Raw genomic sequence first — 18,220 nt, forward strand, 5'->3', positions numbered from 1 at the left:
TGGCTGAGCTGATAGTAACCTCAAACCTGCATTCCGCCTACTGCCGATAACCTATCACTGCCTTGCTTAACAAGAACCTGTTCACCTCTACCTTAAAAATATTCAAAGGCTCTGCTTCCACTGTCTTTTGAAGAAGAAAGTTCCGAAGACTTACAACCCTTGGAGAAAAAATTTTGCCTCATCTCCGTTTTAAATGGGCGTCCCTTATTTTTAGAGTGACTCCTGATCCTAGATTCCCTCAGAAGAGGAAACATCCTCTCCACATCCACCCTGTCAAGCCCCCTCAGGATCTTATATGTTTCAATCAAGTCGCCTCTTACTCTTCTAAACTCCAGCAGATACAAACCTAGCCTGTCCAACCTTTCCTCATAAGACAACCCGTCCATTCCAGGTATTAGTCTGGTAAGCCTTCTCTGAACTGCTTATAACTGCATTTACATCCTTCCTTAAATAAGGTGACCAATACTGTACACAGCGCTCCAGATGTGATCTCGTTAGTGCTCTGTATAACTGCAGCATAACCTCCCTACTTTTGTATTCAATACCCCTCACAGTAAATGATAATATTCTATTAGTTTTCCTAATTACTTGCTGTACTAGATAAATACAAGCCTTCCTTTAAATATTATAAACATCTGCATTATAGCATCATAGAAATGATAGCAGAGATGGTTATTCAGCCCATTGATTCACTGTCGGTGGTAAATCTTCAGTTAGTGCCATTTACTTGAATCACAGTTCCCTGCCCCAATGTGTTAGCTTGTCTTCCACCTTTTCAAATACGTACCAAAAATGTCCTCCTATGTAAATAATGTTATAATTTCTACCCCAGTAGCCATATGTGTGGAGGTATTTCACTTTCCAATAACTATCCTTTCTCCTTCATTTTTAGGATAATTCTGCCTGTGCCTCCTTGTTACCAACTTCCCAACCAGTGGAAACAAACTTTCACTTATTACCATCTAAAAACTCTTCATAATCCTGAAAATCTTAGATTTTCCCTCTTTAACCTTCACTGTTCTTTTGGGTGTGGTTGGGGGGGTGGGGGTGTGGAGGGGAGAGAGGCCCTAATTCTTCAAGTCTTTTTGATATATTTTTGTGGCTTTAATATCCTTTCTGGAAAGAGCTGCACACAGTACTCCAAATGCAGCCTAACCTTTACATTTATTATTTCAATATATAAAACCCCCTGTCCCATTGTATTTTTATAGCTTATTCTGTTTGCATTTCTACCTTTTAAAGACATATGGATTAGCAATCTTAGATCATTCTGCATCTGTTTTGTTTAAGCTTTCTTTTTACCCTTCATAGTCTCTCTTTCCCAAAAATGTATTCACATTTCTCTAAATTGAACTATATCTGCCCACTTTGTTAACTTGTCTACCCTCCTGTATTCTGCTACCATTTGCTCTGCTGCCTAATTTGGTATTATTTTTGTATCTATGTCCTTTCATAGAATGTTTAACTTTTTTTTTAGCCTATATGAAATTCCAAATGTGTCTTCCTCAAGTCTTAATGAAGACTTCGGCAAACTACTCAGGGAGGCCACTGAAACTGACAGTATCCATGATGTCACATGTCAAGTTGGCAATCAGATTTTTCCCAGTCACAAGTATATCCTGGCCATGCGATCCGACTATTTTCGAAAGCTTTTCTTTCCTGATGGAGAAAACGTTGAAATCCCTGATGCCCAACTACAGGAAGATGATGCAGTGGGATGTGATTTGTACATTCTGGATAAGATTCAGGCCGACTTGTTTGCCAATATTTTGCAGTTTATATATACAGATACCTGTGACTTGCTAACTGACGGCTACAAACCAAAAATCCACTGCAAAGATAAAATAGAAACTTATCAAGATCCACTGATATCCAAATTGGAAGGATCTATGCAAAAGTTCAGTTTTTGTGAAGAAGTAAAAGGAAAATCTGCATCTGAGGTTTATGAAAACCAGCCGTGTAAGAAACCGAAGACCAAAAGTAAAAACAGCAAAAAGACCAGAAGGCTTAATGAAGAGGCTAATCCAGTTAAAATGCTGCAGGTTATGGCAAAAAAATTTGGTCTTGCCAGTCTATCTGCAAGGTAAGATTAGGGGGAGAAGCCCAATTGAGAGAGTGTAATTTGTTTGTTTTCCAAAGACATTAGAAGTTTCTTTTTCTTTCTTTTAGAAGAGTGCATTGCCTGTTTCCATTGGGCGAGTGGAAAGCCGACCCCCACCGCCACCGAAACGGGGCCCGCTGCCATTTTGAGTGGGCAGGCCAATTAAGGCCCACCCAGCGGCCTGCCCGACAGGAAGCGCTATGCGCTTCCTGTGTGGGGGTGGGGGGAAGGGATTCCCCATCTGTCAAAGTGCGTTCTTTCGCGCATGCGTGCGAAAGAGCACACTGCTCCCTGAGACTAAGCGCTGTCTCAGGGAGATTAGTGACAGTGTACAAAACTTAAAAAATAGAAAAATAAAAATATTATTAAGATGTCACACGAGATGGGACATGTTAATAAATATCACATTACGTTTATTAAAGTTTTTAAAAAGGAACATGAAACCTCATCCCGCCAGTGGATGAGGTTTCATGTATTATCAGAAGCCTGCTGGGACTCCTGGCCTGCCCGCCAGCCTTAAGGACAGGCAGGGCACTTAATTACTTTAATTACCCTGTCAATGGCCTCAGTTGGCCATTGACAGGTTGGCGGGTGGGCAGCTGAGTTTGCTGTCCGCCAGCCTTCCTGAAAATTTAAAGGGACTGGGAAGATGTCTGGGGTTCCTCCCGGGTCATTTTTCTGTAGGTGAGCGGGCCCCATCCCCAAATCGCCGATGGGAAAATTCTGGCCATTATTTTTAAACAAGTTTTATTCTTTGAACCATAGAAAAGATATGGCACAGAAAGAGGCCATTCAGCCCATCGTGTCTGTGCCAGTCAAAAAAGAGAAAAAGAAGAAAATAAAAATCAGCCACCCGTTCTAATCCCACCTTTGAGCACCTGGTCCGTAGCCTTGCAGGTTACAGCACTTCTCTTTGCCATCTAGGCCTTCAAAAGACACTCACATGAGTAGAATTTTTCTTTGTGCCTCAGATTAGGCATTAATCGGAAGGTCTAATATTAACACCATCCTTCTGATTTTCTGGGACTGGCTTCATTTGCATAACATGGCTGAGCTCTTGGCACTTATTGGGACTGACATTGAATGTCTTCCAGAGAATGCATTCCCCTGTTGGATTAGGATGAGAAAAATGGCCTCAATTTTGAGTTAATTCCGAATTAGGAAGTTCAAAAGTTAATAACGAGAAATAAAGTACTCCAGCATTACTATGCTGGCCTACAAAAGGTTACATTTGTGTGGTTTCATGCTTCATTACAACTTAAATATTGCACTTTGCAGATTAGATGGGGTCAAATTGGAAAATTGGAAGATAAAAGTTGTGCATAAGAAAGGTGGAAGCAAATTGAAATTCAGTCAGAAGAAGTGGTAGGTGCTCTATTTATATCTTCAAAAATGTAAGGATATAACATTAAAACATGTTTATTGAATTTTGATGCAGAACAGTGCTCTTCTGATGTTAGCATATGTCCCTTTGCAAAGGTTGTTAGCTTTCCTCTGCATTTAACCTTGGAGTACTTGGCACACTGAATATCCAGGCATCTTTGACACCCCAACTCTAATTCAGCCACCCATGGAGAAAAATTAGGCTATTAGCCGACAAAAAAAGGAATGTGAGAATGATTTGCAAGTTGTTCATTGTTGAATTCACAGAATCACAGTGCAGAAGAGGCCCTTCGGCCCATCGAGTCTGCACCGACACGTGAGAAACGCGTGAATTGTTTTTATTTGTTCATGAGATGTGAGTTTCACTGGCAAGGCCAGCATTTGTTACCAAACCCTAATTGCACTTGAGAAGGTGCTGCTGAATCGCTTCCTTGAACCAGTGCATTCCATGTGGTGTAGGGGCAGTCTTATTATGGAGGGAATTCCAGGTTTTTGATCCAATAGCAATGTAGTTCCTAGACTGTAAGTCTTCTAGATAATGTAAGTAAGCAATTTTAGAGAATATGATTATCAGTGATAACCAGCAAAAGATTTGCATAATAGCTAAAAATCTTGATGTAATAGAGATGAGTCTCCATTCTCAAGTGGTTCTGCATTTTGTAATTTTTTTTTTTGGTAAGGCCATTATAGGTATCTATTTTTATTAGATTTAGGTGCCTTTGAGAAACCAAACATTAAGGGTGGAATTTTCCGTGCCCGCTGGCGTTGGGCGTGATAGGTGGCGTGAGCGAACAATGTGGTGGGAACGGTTTCACAACGGCGGGAAGGCAAGTCACAATTGTCTGCTGAGCCCGCCGACAGCCGGCTGCGTTTCCTGCCATCGGTCATGGGAACCTCATTGTGATACATCAGCATTTCATTATCAGGCCATCCTGCCAGGCTCCTGCAACCCCGCCGGATCTTCCATCCACGTCGGCGGGAAAGCACAGCGACGTGCACTTGGCGGCCTGCACTTTGGGTGAACTGGAGGTGAGTGCACAGCAACATTCTGCAGAGTTTGCTAAGGTCGCCAGTGGCTTGACAAGTTTCATGGGCACTTGGGGAGGGGGGCGGGATTGGTGTCGCCAAGTGCCGCCCTGCCCAACTGGTGGGGGGGTGCGATGGACCAGGGGGCAGGTGCAGCCCTGCCACTTAGGCGACTTTGAGATCGAGGGGGAGTGGGGCGCAACTGTAGCCCTGCCGTTGAGGTGACTGCTGGGGGAGGGAGGGGGCGGGTGCACACATTCGGGAAACCTGTAGAAATTGACCATTCCTCTGCAACTGAGACAGTTCAGACAAAATCAAATTGATATGATCGGGGTCGGGCTCCTAGCTTATCTGCCCACTCCAGCCAATGCAGAGGCATCAAAGTGCCACCAAGACCTGTAGAGTTCTCCCCCTCCCCGCCCTCCGCACAGACTGCAAATTCATGAGCACTTTAGTGGACTGCAAAGCAGTTGGACTGCACACGTTGTGCAATTTCCTCGCTAAAGCTGGCCATGTAGCAGTCACTGCTGAAGGCGCGCACAGCCCCTTGCGGTGTCAGCATCCAAGTTTGGACCAGTCTCCCCAATGGTTCAAGCTAACAGGGCAGCTATGCAGCACACCAATCTCTGGCCATCCAAGTGGTGGCCAGCGCCCTCTGAGAAGCGTTAAGGGCCGTCACGCTTAACCAGAACAGGTTCTTAGTACACCCATTCTAACCACGTATCTCTCTCTTTCATCCTGCAGGAGTACAACATCAGGATCATGGAGCCTGGTGAACTAGCTGTATGCCTGATGGCCTACAGAGCGCAAAGAAGACAGAGGAGAGAGCGACTGAGGCTTCTGTGCACAGGCAGGAGCAACAGCCTCGGGAAGAAGGGGCGGCTTGGGCTCCATGCGATGCTCGAGCCACAGCGAGCCGTCACTGGCTGGTGCCTCGTAACACCCAGAGTCTGTAGACGCCGCCGTTCATTCCTGCAGATGACCGAGAGCCAGTGTCACTGAAGACGGTGCATGTCTGGGGACTGGTCGCTCACATCTGCCATTTACTACAGGATTTGGTGCCACAGGGACCTGGAGGGCACCCAATGCCAGTGGCTGTGAAAGTGGCCGCGGCGCTCAATCTCTATGCCAGTGGCTCCTTCCAGGATTCCACAGTGAGATCTGTGGGATCTCTCAAGCCACCACCCACAATTGCATCTATGAGGTCATGGATGCCATTTTATGAAGGTACACAACTTTGTGCATTTGCCTGGGACCTGGACAGCCAGGATGCAAGACCGATGGGATTTACCCAGATCTCGGGCTTCCCACAGGTGTAGGGTGTGATTGACTGCACTCATGGGGCACTCAGATCTCCTTTGCAACACTTGGTGGACTACATCAACCACAGGGGCTTCCATTCGTTGAATGTGGAGCTGGTGGGTGACCACCAGAAACCCATCCTGCAGGTGTGCGCACGGTTTCCAAAGAGCGTGCACAATGCCAACATCCTCAGTTGATCACAGATCCCTGGAGTCTTCCCGGGTCCACAGAGATGGCTCCTCAGTGACTAGGGCTACCTGCAGAGGCTGTGGCTGACGACACCCATGCGGTGGCCTCAGACTGCATCAAAGCAAGTATAATGAGGCTCATGCTGCAGCTCACAACTTGGTGGAGCAGATCATTGGGATGCTGAAGATAGAGTTCCACTGCCTGGACTGGTCTGGTGGAGCCCTGCAATACAGTCTGCAGAGGGTGTCATGCATCGTTGTCGTCGTCGACTGTGCCCTTTACAACCTGGCTTTCCAACAGGGAGATGAGCTGGCTGAAGAAGAGATGCACATCTCCTCCGATGAGGACGCCGCTGACGGGGATGAGGCTGAAGAGGCCCTTGGAGGCAACGATGACGGGGATGAGGCCCTCGCACTGGCTAGGCAAGGCAGGCATGCTTGGGAGGCCTTCATAAATTTGTGGAGGATGATAACGACATGCAGCAAGGTGACCCCATAGCTCCTCACGTCAGATTTGTGAACGTTTGACTCTGGTCTGGCTTATGGCAGCGTGAATACCCTCTGAGAATGCTCCTATTATGGAGACGCCATGGAGGCCCTAATAGTGTCTCGATTGTAGAAGAATGATAACCGACATGCATTGAGGACACTCCATAAATCTTCACACAGCTTCTGAAAATGTCTAGCTCCTCTCTGGCAGAGTCATAGCATAGAGATGCAGCTATGAAACTTTAGAAACATCTGATGCTTTGTCCGTCTTCAGCACTTGAGCCCTTAAGGAGCTGGAGCACAACATCAGTGGCCACAGATGCTGAAGAGATGGGGGCCAGCCCCTCCATAAAGGTGTTGAGAACACAGAGAATAAGAGAACGCTGTCGTGCCGAGAACACAGAGAATAAGAGAACGCTGTGGCGCCTGCCCACTACATTCTGGCAGTAATGACGAGCACTGCTGTATTGCAGGCATCAGTAATGTCTCGAGGGAGTGTGAAGCCAGATCATGACTTTGGTCAGAAGGCTGCACAGAGAAGAGGCCCTGGTCTGAGGCACCTGCCAATAAATTGTGCAAGAAGGTTTCACATCTGTGTGAGAACACTGCTCATTAGAACAAGGAGCCATAGGCAGGGAGACAATCTCGGGAGTTTATTGACAGTAGTGAACAGTGTGTAAAAGTGATTAACACCCATGCCCAGGCTGTGCAACTAAGCCTCCTTAAATTGGACACAGAGAGCAGAGAATCGCATAGAGTGGTATGATGCAGATCTGAATTCCCAATCTGGATCAGTAACTCTGGTGTGGGAGGCAATGTGTGCAGGTCATCTGATGCAAGAGAGGAAGTGAAAATTGTAGAGTCAACCATGGATGAGAGTCATGTTCTTCAACAGCTGCAGAGTTGCAAAGATGTGGGAGCCAGTTACGTACCAGCTACAGGAGACAAATGGTTCAGGGAGACCAGAGTGGAGGAGAATGTTGTCAGGGAGGAGAGGAAGTGCAGAGAGTGAACCTAAAACTTCTTTCACCCGGTGTGGAGGGGGGCCGGGAGGGAGGAGGACCTCCTCATGAACCTGCCTCTGGGCCTGGCCAAGTTAGCCATTAACAGGTCCAGGCAGCAGGCGATCGAGGAGGTCGTCCGGCCCGACTGCCCCTCTTCTGTGGCTACGTTCGCAGCCGGGTGTCCCTGGCGAGGGAGCACGTGGTGTCTGCCGGCACCGTCGAGGCCTTCCATGCCCGGTGGGCACCGTGGGGACTGGGGTGCTTTATCGACGCTTTTAATCACATTTTGGTTTGATGTTTGTAAGTTTTCTTTAAACTTTGTCTTTGGTTTTACAGCTATCCTAATTTAGGGGCTGTGTTTACTTTATCCCTCATTGTTAATTTAGTTTAATTGTTTGACTCCAAAAGAGTTAAATGTCCTAACCCTGCAGCTACGTCTTGGTGCTCCCCGGTCACCCACAGCAGAGGTGGAGGCAGCCTGCTGACTGCGACACCCTGTCTGTGATGACTTTGGCAGGCGTTCTCTGGAGGGCTGAGATTTGGAGGGCCCCACCTGCTTTCAGGATCCTGCTATGTGGCAGTGGCACCCTCCTCAGCCTGTGGAGCTAGAGCTGCTGAGGTCACAGGAAGAGGGGAGACGGATGGGCTGAACGCACTCGGAGTTACCTGGGTGGATGGGCCCAGCTGTGCACCTGTGGATCCTCCTCCCTGGGGGCCCCAGGCTGACTCCTAGAGGAGTAGGGGTAGCTGGAGTGAGATCGAGCTGCCCGGCACCCATCTCGCACATACGCTGTTGGAGGCCAACTATGGCATTAATGATGGAGCTGAACCTGAGCAGCAATGCAGGAGGGAAGTCCTGGGCCAAGGTCTCCATGGCAGCCACCATCCTACCAGCGTTGACCTCACAGCGCCAGCATGCCAAAGCAATCACCTCAGACTGAAGGCAGACGGACCCCTCCATCCAGCGGACGTCCCTCCCTGTTATTCTCGAGCTTCCCTCTGCAGCTCCAGCAACCGTGACGTGACCGAGTCCAGAGGCTCGTCATTTGACTCGGACTTGGCAACATCCTGGCCTCCAGTCTCCTGAGTGCCGGACACCTGGTAAATACCTGCCACCACTTGCAGTGGATCAGACAGTGCGATGAGTTCACCAGATTGTGACCTTGGGGCTATTGTATAGCTAAGTCCCACCGAGGTGTGTCTCTCTATGCTGGTGGAGGGTATGGATGAGCACTGTGATGGGACTTCAAGGAGGTTCCTCCAGATTCCTCTTCTCAGGTTTCTTCGGGGCTTGATTGGAAGCCCTGGGTCATGAACCCTGTTGGCTGTTTGGCAGATGTGCCTGCCAAAGCAAGGATAGATAATTAGTGCATAGCAGTGGCCTGTGAAAGAGGACAGATCACACGGCATGGTTGTCTGATGGATGTTGCACTGCTGGATCCTCACTTACAGGAATGGTTCCGGTCATTGCCGTCAAGCTCAATGGCTATTTTTTCAAAGTATGTGAGGACCTTGATTTCGGGCATTACGCCACCGGTCTGCGACCTTTCTCTTGTGTGTCAGCATATCCTGCATGGATGGAGATGGAGAAAGTGTAAGCAGGACAAGTATGCTTGGCCTATGCGTTGTTGAGTGGTCCCATGGACGGGATGAGGACACTTGAGGTGAGTGAGAGAGAGTAAATGGTGATGCCTCTCGAAATGGCAGTGAGTGTGGCAGACCCTGTGGATGTGTGGTGGGTTTGTGAGTGTGAATTGAGTGATGAGATGAGTGACTTCCCCTGGCGGAATGGAAGTGATCATTCATCCTCTTGCGCCACTGGGTGGCTGTCCTCTTTTGCAGGGCATTGGCACCGACCACCGCCTCCCAAGCCGGGTTAGTGCTGTTGTTGTTCATCCTGTGGCCAGAGCGGGGGTAGAGGACATCCCAGCGGGCCTCCAAGGAATCCAAAAGCCACTCGAGATGCATTGCTGAACCTGGGAGCCTGCAGTCTTCTTCAGTTTCAGGGCTATGTCTTCCATGCATCAGTGGTGAGCTGGAAGCACGGAAATGTGTGCTTGCGGCTGGACTTTAAACATGGTGCCCGGTGTGATGCAGCGGCAGGGTGATGGTAGGCGGGCAAATAAGAGCCCTCCCACCATGGAAATGGCATGTTTGCCGGCAGTACCTAAATAATGAGGCGGGTTCAGGGCGAAACGGCATGAAAATCCACCATCGTGGCCGGCAGGTAGAACATCGATTTACCCGCCCGCTACCGCACTTAGTGCAAATTTGGGAAAATTCCGCCCCAAGCTTCTATTGGCTAAAGGTGCTAAGCTCCACAAGTGTGAAGTTTTAAGACCATAAGACGTAGGAGCAGAAGTAGTCCATTTGGACCATCGAGTCTGCTCTGCCATTCAATGAGATCATGGCTGATCTGATAATCCTCAACTCCACTTTCCTGCCTTTTCCCCATGACCCTTGACTCCTTTACTGATTAAAAATCTGTCTGTATCAGCCTTGAGCACACTTAACGACCCAGCTTCGACAGCCCTCTGTGGTAAAGAATTGCTCAGATTAACAACTGCCTGAGAGAAAAAATTCATCCTCATCTCTGTCTTAAATTGGTGACCCCTTATTCTGAGATAATGCCCTCTCGTTCTATACTCACCCACAAGGGGAAACAACCTCTCAGCATCTACCCTGTCAAGCCCCGAAAGGATCTTATATGTTTCAATAAGGTCACCTCTCATTCTTCTAAACTCCAATGCGTACAGGCCCAACCTACTCAACCTCTCCTCATAAGAAAATCCCTCCATACCCAGGATCAACCTAGTGAACCTTCTCTGGACTGCTTCCAATGCCAGTATATCTTTTCTTAGATACTGTGAACAGTTTTGGTCCCATTATTCTAGGTGTGGCCTAACTAGTGCCTTGTATAGTTTTAGCAAGACTTCCATATTTTTATACTCCATTCCCTTCAAAATAAAGGCCAACGTTCCATTTGCCTTCCCTATTACCAGCTGAACTTGTATATTAGCTTTTTGGGATTCATGAACGAGAACCCCCAAATCCCTCTGTGCTGCAGCTTTCTTCAGTTTTTCTCCACTTAAGTAATATTCAGCTCCTCTATTCTTCCTGCCAAAGTGCATAACCTCACATTTTCCCACATTATAATCCATCTGCCACGTTTTTGCCCACTCACTTAGCCTGTCTATATCCCTCTGTAGACTCTGTGTCATCCTCACCACTTGCTCTCCCACCTATTTTTGTGCCATCCACAAACTTGGCGACAGTGCATTCATTTCCCTCATCCAAGTCATTCATTTATATTGTAAATAATTGTAGCCCCAGCACTGATCCCTGTGACACTCCATTAGTTACAGGTTGCCATCCTGAAAATGCCCCTCGTATCCCAACTCTGTTTTCTATTAGTTAGCCAGTCCTCTATCCATGGTAATATACTACCCCCCAACACCATGGGCTCTTATCTTATTAAGTAGCCTTGTGTGGTACCTTATCGAACGCCTTTTGGAAATCCAAATAAATTACATCTGCTGGTTTCCTGTTATCTATCCTGTTTGTTATCTCAAAGAATTCAAATAAATTTGTTTTGCACGTTATCTTCCTGGTCTGTGCTGATCAGTTAGCTGATATTCACAGCTGGGGCGTTCCAGTGCTCAAGACAGAAAACCAGTCTTACACACCTAATTGCCAGTCATTTGCCTTTGCTGGCAAAGTATGTGATGACTTTGGGTGAGATCAGCTTTGCATGATGCAGCTGTTTCATATGGTCAGATAGGCAGCAGGCACTTACTGTCTAGGTTAACATTTGAACAATAGTTGCTTGGGGATGGTACCAAAGGGCTGTTGAGGCCTATTGAACGAAACTCAAGTGTATGGGATAGGAGGGAAACAAACGCTAATAAAAAGCTGGTAAAGTATTGTCCTTTATGTTTATAACCATCGTGGACTATTCGGAGGTGCGGTGCCTCTGCTGTAAAAAGCATGTGGATATGATTTAACTTAATTGTGATTTTAAAGAACTCTTTATGATTAGACTTTTTTCAGATAGACCTAGTTTCTCAAATCTCCACTGTATAGATCTTGCCAGAAGTGAACTTTCATTCCTACCTTTTCTTTGTTTCCTATTAGCTCTTATTTGTGTGACGTAACTTTGAGATCAGAAGATGGAAAAGAATTCGTCTGCCACAAATGTGTGCTATGTGCTAGACTTGGTAAAGATGCTCATTATCTTTTTGATATGTGTACATTTGTATGTTTGTGTTTGTATTATTGTTCAGAAGTATTTATAAATTACATTTCTTTTCTTCTAGAATATTTTCACAGAATGCTGAGTAATGCCTGGATTGAGGTATATATAATTGTGCTTTATTGTGCAATGAAACCTAGTTGGACTGAAAGCTGTTGAAAGTGAGAATTATAGCTATGAATTATTAGAAATTCCAGGTAAAAATGGTCTGATCTATAAGTGTACATCAACACTTTATAAGTTTAACCATTTTCCATAAGTATTTTGCATGACAAAATAGATAAATGATTACTCCAAAAAGAGTGGCGCATACCACATATATGCTAATTCCCTATTTAATAATCTGAATTCGGAGGGACGATTTCAATGTGCAGCATTTTGATTCTATTGTAAATTGAAATGTACTGTGCTCCAACTCCATTCTGTTTCCTTAATTTATTCTGTTAATGTTATATTTGTAATTCTGGGGGCTGAAAGGCTGAATAGTTAAAGGAATGCTACTGTTTTAGGTTCACACAAATTTACATTGTATTGCTCCTTTTAATAACTCACTCACCCCCCACCCCATTATTAAAAATAAACGTCTGAAAACATTGGCTAACTGGACATACATATTCAAACTTAAGTCTCCTGCTCCAGTTTAGTAATTTGAGAGAAAATAGAAAGTATTAGATATTGAAGCATAATTCTATGTCATTAATTTTAAAGTTGACCTTATTGTCTTTTCTTCATATTCTTTCCTCCTGCCTCTCACCATCCACCTCTGCATTTTTTGTGTTTAGGCTTCTTGTTGCACAGCATTGGAAATGCCCATCCATTCTGACATTTTGGAGGTTATTTTGGATTATATTTATACTGGTGAAGCTCCAGCTGTTAAAGGTCAGAACTACATTTTCCATGACTTATGAATCAAATTATGTAAATGCATAAGGGTTATTTTATAAGCCTCCCTTTCCTTAGCCCCTCTACCAATAACTTAGTGCAAGGCGTTGCAAAGTATTACAAAGTAGTTACAGCATAGAAACAGGTTTTTCAGGAATAGATCCATGCCTGCATTTGTGCTTCACTTGAGCGTCATTCCACACTTTTTCATTTAAACTCATCAATATATCCTTCTAGTCCTTTCTCGCTCATGCTTATCCTTGAATGCATTTAAGCTATCTCTTCAACTATGCCCTGTGGCAGCAAGTTCCGCATTCTAACCATACTCATCAACAATAACTTGTCTTATGCAATGTCTTTAACATAGTGAAACACCCAGGGCTCATCACAGGAGTGTTATTAAACAAACTTTGACACCAAACCACATAGAGATATTAGGGCAGATGACCAAAGAAGTAGGTTTTAAAGAGTGTCTTGAAGGAGGATAAGAGGTTGAGAGATTTAGGGAGGCAATTAGAGATTTAAGGGCTTGGTAGCTGAAGGCACGGCCATTAATGGCGACATACTTGAAATCAGGGATACACAAGAACTTAGAATTAGAGGAGTGCAGATATTTTAGAAGGTTGTAACTCTGGAGGAGGTTACAAAGATGAGAAGCTAGGTCAGATGAACTAAGGTCTGGACTGATAAGTGGCAAGTAACATTCAGGCTACACAACTGCCATGCAATGACCATTTCCAACAAGAGAGAACCCAACCATCTCTCCTTGACATTCAATGGCATTACCATCGTTGAATCCCCCCACTATCAACATCCTGGGGTTACCATTGACCAGAAACTGACTGGACCAGCCAAATAAATCCTGTGGTTACAAGCGCGGGTCAGAGGCTGGGAATTCTGCCGAGAGTAAGTCACCACCTGACTCCCCAAAGTCTTTCCACCATCTATAAGGCACAAGCCAGGAGTGTGATGGAATTCTCTCCACTTGCGTGTTGCAGTTGCACTCATCCAGGCAAGAAGCATGAAACCAACCAGGACAAAGCAGCCTGTTTGATTGGCACATTATCCACCACCTTCAACATTCGCTCCTGCCAACACCGACACAGTAGCAGCAGTGTGTACCATCTACAAGATGCACTACAGCAACTCACTAAGGCTTCTTCGACAGCACCTTACAAAACCATGTCCTCTACCAGCTAGAAGGACAAGGGTAGCAGATGCCTGGAAACGCCACCACCTGCAAGTTCCCCTTCAAGCCATCCTGACTTGGAACTATATTGCCATTCCTTGTTGCTGGGTCAAAATCCTGGAACCCCCTTCCCCAACAGCACTGTGGGTTTTTAAAAAATTTATTCATTCATGGAATCTGGGCATCACTGGGTAGGCCAGCATTTAATGTCCATCCCTAATTGCCCTTGAGAAGGTGGTGGTGAGCTGCCGCCTTGAACTGCTGCAGTCCATGTGCCATAGGTACATCCACAGTGCTGTTAGGGAGAGAGTACCAGGATTTTGACCCAGTGACAGTGAAGGAACAGCAATATATTTTCAAGTCAGGATGGTGTGACCCCATGTGTCTGCTGCCCTTGTCTCTCTAGATGGTGGTGGTTGTGGGTTTGGAGGGTGCCTTCTAAAGAGGCTTGGTGAGTTTCTACAGTGCATCTTGTAGATGGCACACATGCTGCCACTGTACGTCAGTGGGGGGGAGTGAATGTTTGTGGATCGGATACCAATCAAGTGGGCTGCTTTGTCCTTGATGGTGTCAAGCTTCTTGTGTTTTTGGAGCTGTATTCATCCAGGCAAGTGGAGGGTATTCCATCACACTCCTGACTTGTGCCTTGTAGATGGTGGGCAAGCTTTGGGGAGTCAGGAGGTGAGTTACTTGCCGCAGGATTCCTAGCCTCTGACCTCATGTAGCCACAGTATTTATATAGTTAGCTTGGATCAGCTTCTGGTCAATGGCAACCAGGGTGGTGGTAGTGGGGGATTTAGCAATTGTAATGCCATTGAATGCCAAGGGCCAATGGTTCAATCCTCTCTCTTGTAGGAGATGGTCATTGCCTGGCACTTGTGTGGCATGAATGTTACTTGCCACTTGTCAGCCCAAACCTGGATATTGTCCAGGTCTTGCTGCTTTTGGATATGGACAGCTTCAGTATCTGAGGAGTCGGGAATGGTGCTGAACATGGTGCAATCATCAGCGAGCATCCCCACTTCTGACCTCATGATGGAATGAAGGTCATTGATGAAGCAGCTGAAGATGGTTGGGCCCAGGACACTACCTTGAGCAACTCCCGCGGAGATGACCTGGAGCTGAGATGACTGGCCTCCAACAACCACAACCATCTTCCTTCGTGCTTCGTATGATTCCAACCAGTGGAGAGCTTTCCCCCGATTCCCATTGATTCCAGTTTTTCTAGGGCTCCTTGATGCCACACTCTTGTCAAATGCAGCCTTGATGTCAAGGGCAGTCGCACCCTCCCTCCCTCCACTCGCACTCACTCTCGCACGCGCTCTCGTACCCCACTCACGCACCCCATTCTGACCTCAGTCTAGAACATGGGGTACAGCCTCAGGTTAAGTGTTGAACTTTAGGATTGAGATGAGAAATTTCTTTATTCAGACGGTTGTGAATCTTTAGAATTCTCTAATCCAGAGGGCTTTGGATGCTCGATTGTTGTGTGTATTCAAGACTAAGATCAATGGACTTAATCTCCCAGGAAATCAAGGGATATGGGGAGTGGGCAAGAAAATGGAGTTGAGGTAAATGATCATACTGAATGGCGGAGCAGGTTCAAGGGGCCAAATGGTCTACTCCTGCTCTTATTTCCGATGTTCTTACGTTCAGTGCCTCTGCTGTTTTTTTTACAATATAGAGACCAGATTTATTCACAATGTTTCAAGGAGTATGTGGCCTTCTCATTCTTCATACCAAAATGTATTACCTTGCATTTATCTGTATCGAAGTTCATTTGCTTCATTACTTGCCTATTCTGCAAGTTTATTAAAGTCTTCCTATATTTTGTCTGTCTTCCTCTGCATTAACTACACCCCCCAATTTGGGTGTCATCTACAAATTTGAAATATTGCATTGCCGATTCCCAAATGCAAATTGTTTATGTAAATAGTGTACCACTGCGCTTCCAGCTAGGATTCTTCTGGAACCCCACTTCCTACCGTTTACTAATCTGAGTGACTACCTTTAACCTCTACTGTGTTTTCTGTTTTGGAGCCAGCTTGCTGCCCATTCTGCTGCTTGCCTCCTGACTCCACACGTTCCAATCTTATCAAAGGCTTTTTTTGAAATCCAGTATTACGCTTACTGCATACCTCTAACTACCCCTTCTGTTACTGCTTCAGTGAATTGTTGTAAGCCATAGAGGATAAGGGTCCCAGTATATAGGCATAACCATTTGATGAAGACAGGATCTTGTTCTGCTATAATACCCTCATGAGGCAAATGAGCCTACCAACACTCACTGGGATCATACTTGAAGGATGGCCAGTTAATTCAGGTAGTTGGATGGTAACTTGCCTTGTGGAACAATAACATAACAAGAGTCAACCATGTTAATTCTTTCATAATCAAAAACCTATGTTTTGGTTTAAACAGACTAGCTTCCGTCACTGTTTAAGCTATGATCCTTTTCAGTTAATGAAATGTGCTGAGTTTGCAATCCAAAGTGGGCCTTATGCTCTAATACTTCAGCAATATCAAACACTGGCACTTAAAATGAGTGAAATTTTACAGCCTGTTGGGACAGTCACCTTTGAATTGTTTCTGAGGCTGGAATTTTGAAACATCTGATTTGGGCTTTTAGCATCTCCTTTGCATTCTATGAAAGCTTAATCATTCATGGCATGGTAATCTTTTAAAATTTATATTTTCTGTGAAACAGTATACCTTTGGTATTTTGGGTTCTCTGCCTTGGTGCCAAGCACAAGCCCACACTGCAACACCTTTTTTTTCCCATTGCAATCATCGTCCTCAATTCTGAGTAAGATTTCCAGTTTTGCTGCATAGTTATTTTCCTATTGTGATTCATGGACAAATCTAACTGCACTAAGATTAATCAAAATCATGTGTGATGTTTACAGCTAGGAGAGAATGAATCAAACAGATTGTACCAACCAGTTTTTTTTTTAAGAAAAGTTCCTTTTACCCCCACAGTAATATTTGATGGAGCTATTGGCTTTGTCTATTTCTATTGCCTGGTGTGTGAGTGAAACGCACATAAAATAGAGTCACAGAGGTCTACAGCACAGAAAAAGGCCCTTCGGCCCATCGAGTCTGTGCTGATCAAACAAGTACCTAACTATTCTAATACCATTTTCCAGCATTAGGCCCATAGACTTGTATGCCATGGCATCGCAAGTGCACATCCAAATACTACTTAAATGTTATGAGGGTTTCTGCTTCTACCATCCTTTCAGGCAGTGAGTTCCAAATTCCCACCACCCTCTGGGTGAAAAATTTTTTCCTCACATCCCCTCTAAACCTCCTGCCCCTTACCTTAAATCTATGCCCCCTTGTTATTGATCCCTCCACCAAGGGGACAAGTTACTTCCTGTCAGTTCCTTCCTGTCTACCCTATCTATGCCCCATTATAATTTTATACACCTCAATCATGTCCCCCTCAATCTCCTCTGCCCAATCTATCCAATCTCTCCTCATAACTAAAACTCTCCAGCCCAGGCAACATCCTGGTAAATCTTCTCTGCACTCTCTCTATTGCAATCACATCCTTCTATATTGCGGATTCCGGAACTGCACGCAATACTCTAGCTGTGGCCTAACCAGCGTTTTATACAGTTCCAGCATAACTTCCCTGCTCTTATGTTCTGTGCCTCGGCTAATAAAGGCAAGTATCCCATATGCCGCCTTAACCACCTTATCTACCTGTCCTGCTACCTTAAGGGACCGGTGGACATGCACATCAAGGTCCCGCTGATCCTTGGTACTTCCCAGGGTTTTAACTACTTAAAAGTTTGAGACATTTCAACAAAATACCAGTAACGATTTTATCAATAGTTAATATTAGTAGTACTTAGAACTTTTTGCAGTGTATTTCATGCACCATGAAAAGCCCTGAATAATGCACCTGAATAAGCCCTGTGCGTATTGCCAATATGAAGAATTGTCTCAATTATGCTAAAGCTTGTAGACATTTTTAGTGTTGATCAGGAAAGCAAATGATCATATTCTATATTTTTTCTGATAGAATCACAGGATGTGGAGTTTATTTGTAATGTGCTCGTGGTGGCCGATCAGCTTCTTATCAGTCGCCTCAAGGAGATTTGTGAAGTGGCTATTACAGAAAAATGTGAGGTTCTTTACTTACTTTTGTAGTCAATCGCTTGGTAGCACAGAACTTGATTATTCCTGTAAAGGAGAGACATGTTGCCAAAGCTTTTCACCTTGCACTCATCAGGGTGAACGTAAGAATGCCCAATTTCAAACTATCTTATTTTTTATTTGTTCATGGAATGTGGGCATCACTGGCTGGGCCAGCATTTATTGCCCATCCCTAATTGCCCTTGTTTAGAGGGCATCTAAGAGTTAACCACATTGCTGTGGGTCTGGAGTCACATGTGG

At 45.3% G+C, this 18,220-nt stretch overlaps 1 protein-coding gene across 3 annotated transcripts in view; it reads left to right on the plus strand.

Annotated features, from left to right (window-relative positions):
* The window catches only part of ibtk (inhibitor of Bruton agammaglobulinemia tyrosine kinase), a 153,849-nt gene that overhangs the window by 79,654 nt on the left and 55,975 nt on the right, over positions 1-18,220 (plus strand). For all 3 annotated transcript variants that reach the window (XM_078542452.1, XM_078542450.1, XM_078542451.1), the window contains 6 exons: positions 1,478-2,083; positions 3,380-3,466; positions 11,628-11,710; positions 11,810-11,847; positions 12,528-12,624; positions 17,847-17,948. In XM_078542452.1, the coding sequence (XP_078398578.1) occupies positions 1,478-2,083; positions 3,380-3,466; positions 11,628-11,710; positions 11,810-11,847; positions 12,528-12,624; positions 17,847-17,948 (1,013 nt within the window). The remainder of the gene's footprint in view (positions 1-1,477; positions 2,084-3,379; positions 3,467-11,627; positions 11,711-11,809; positions 11,848-12,527; positions 12,625-17,846; positions 17,949-18,220) is intronic.

Source organism: Cetorhinus maximus, chromosome 5 (assembly GCF_964194155.1).
Source record: "Cetorhinus maximus chromosome 5, sCetMax3.hap1.1, whole genome shotgun sequence".
Taxonomy (NCBI): Eukaryota; Metazoa; Chordata; class Chondrichthyes; order Lamniformes; family Cetorhinidae; genus Cetorhinus; species Cetorhinus maximus.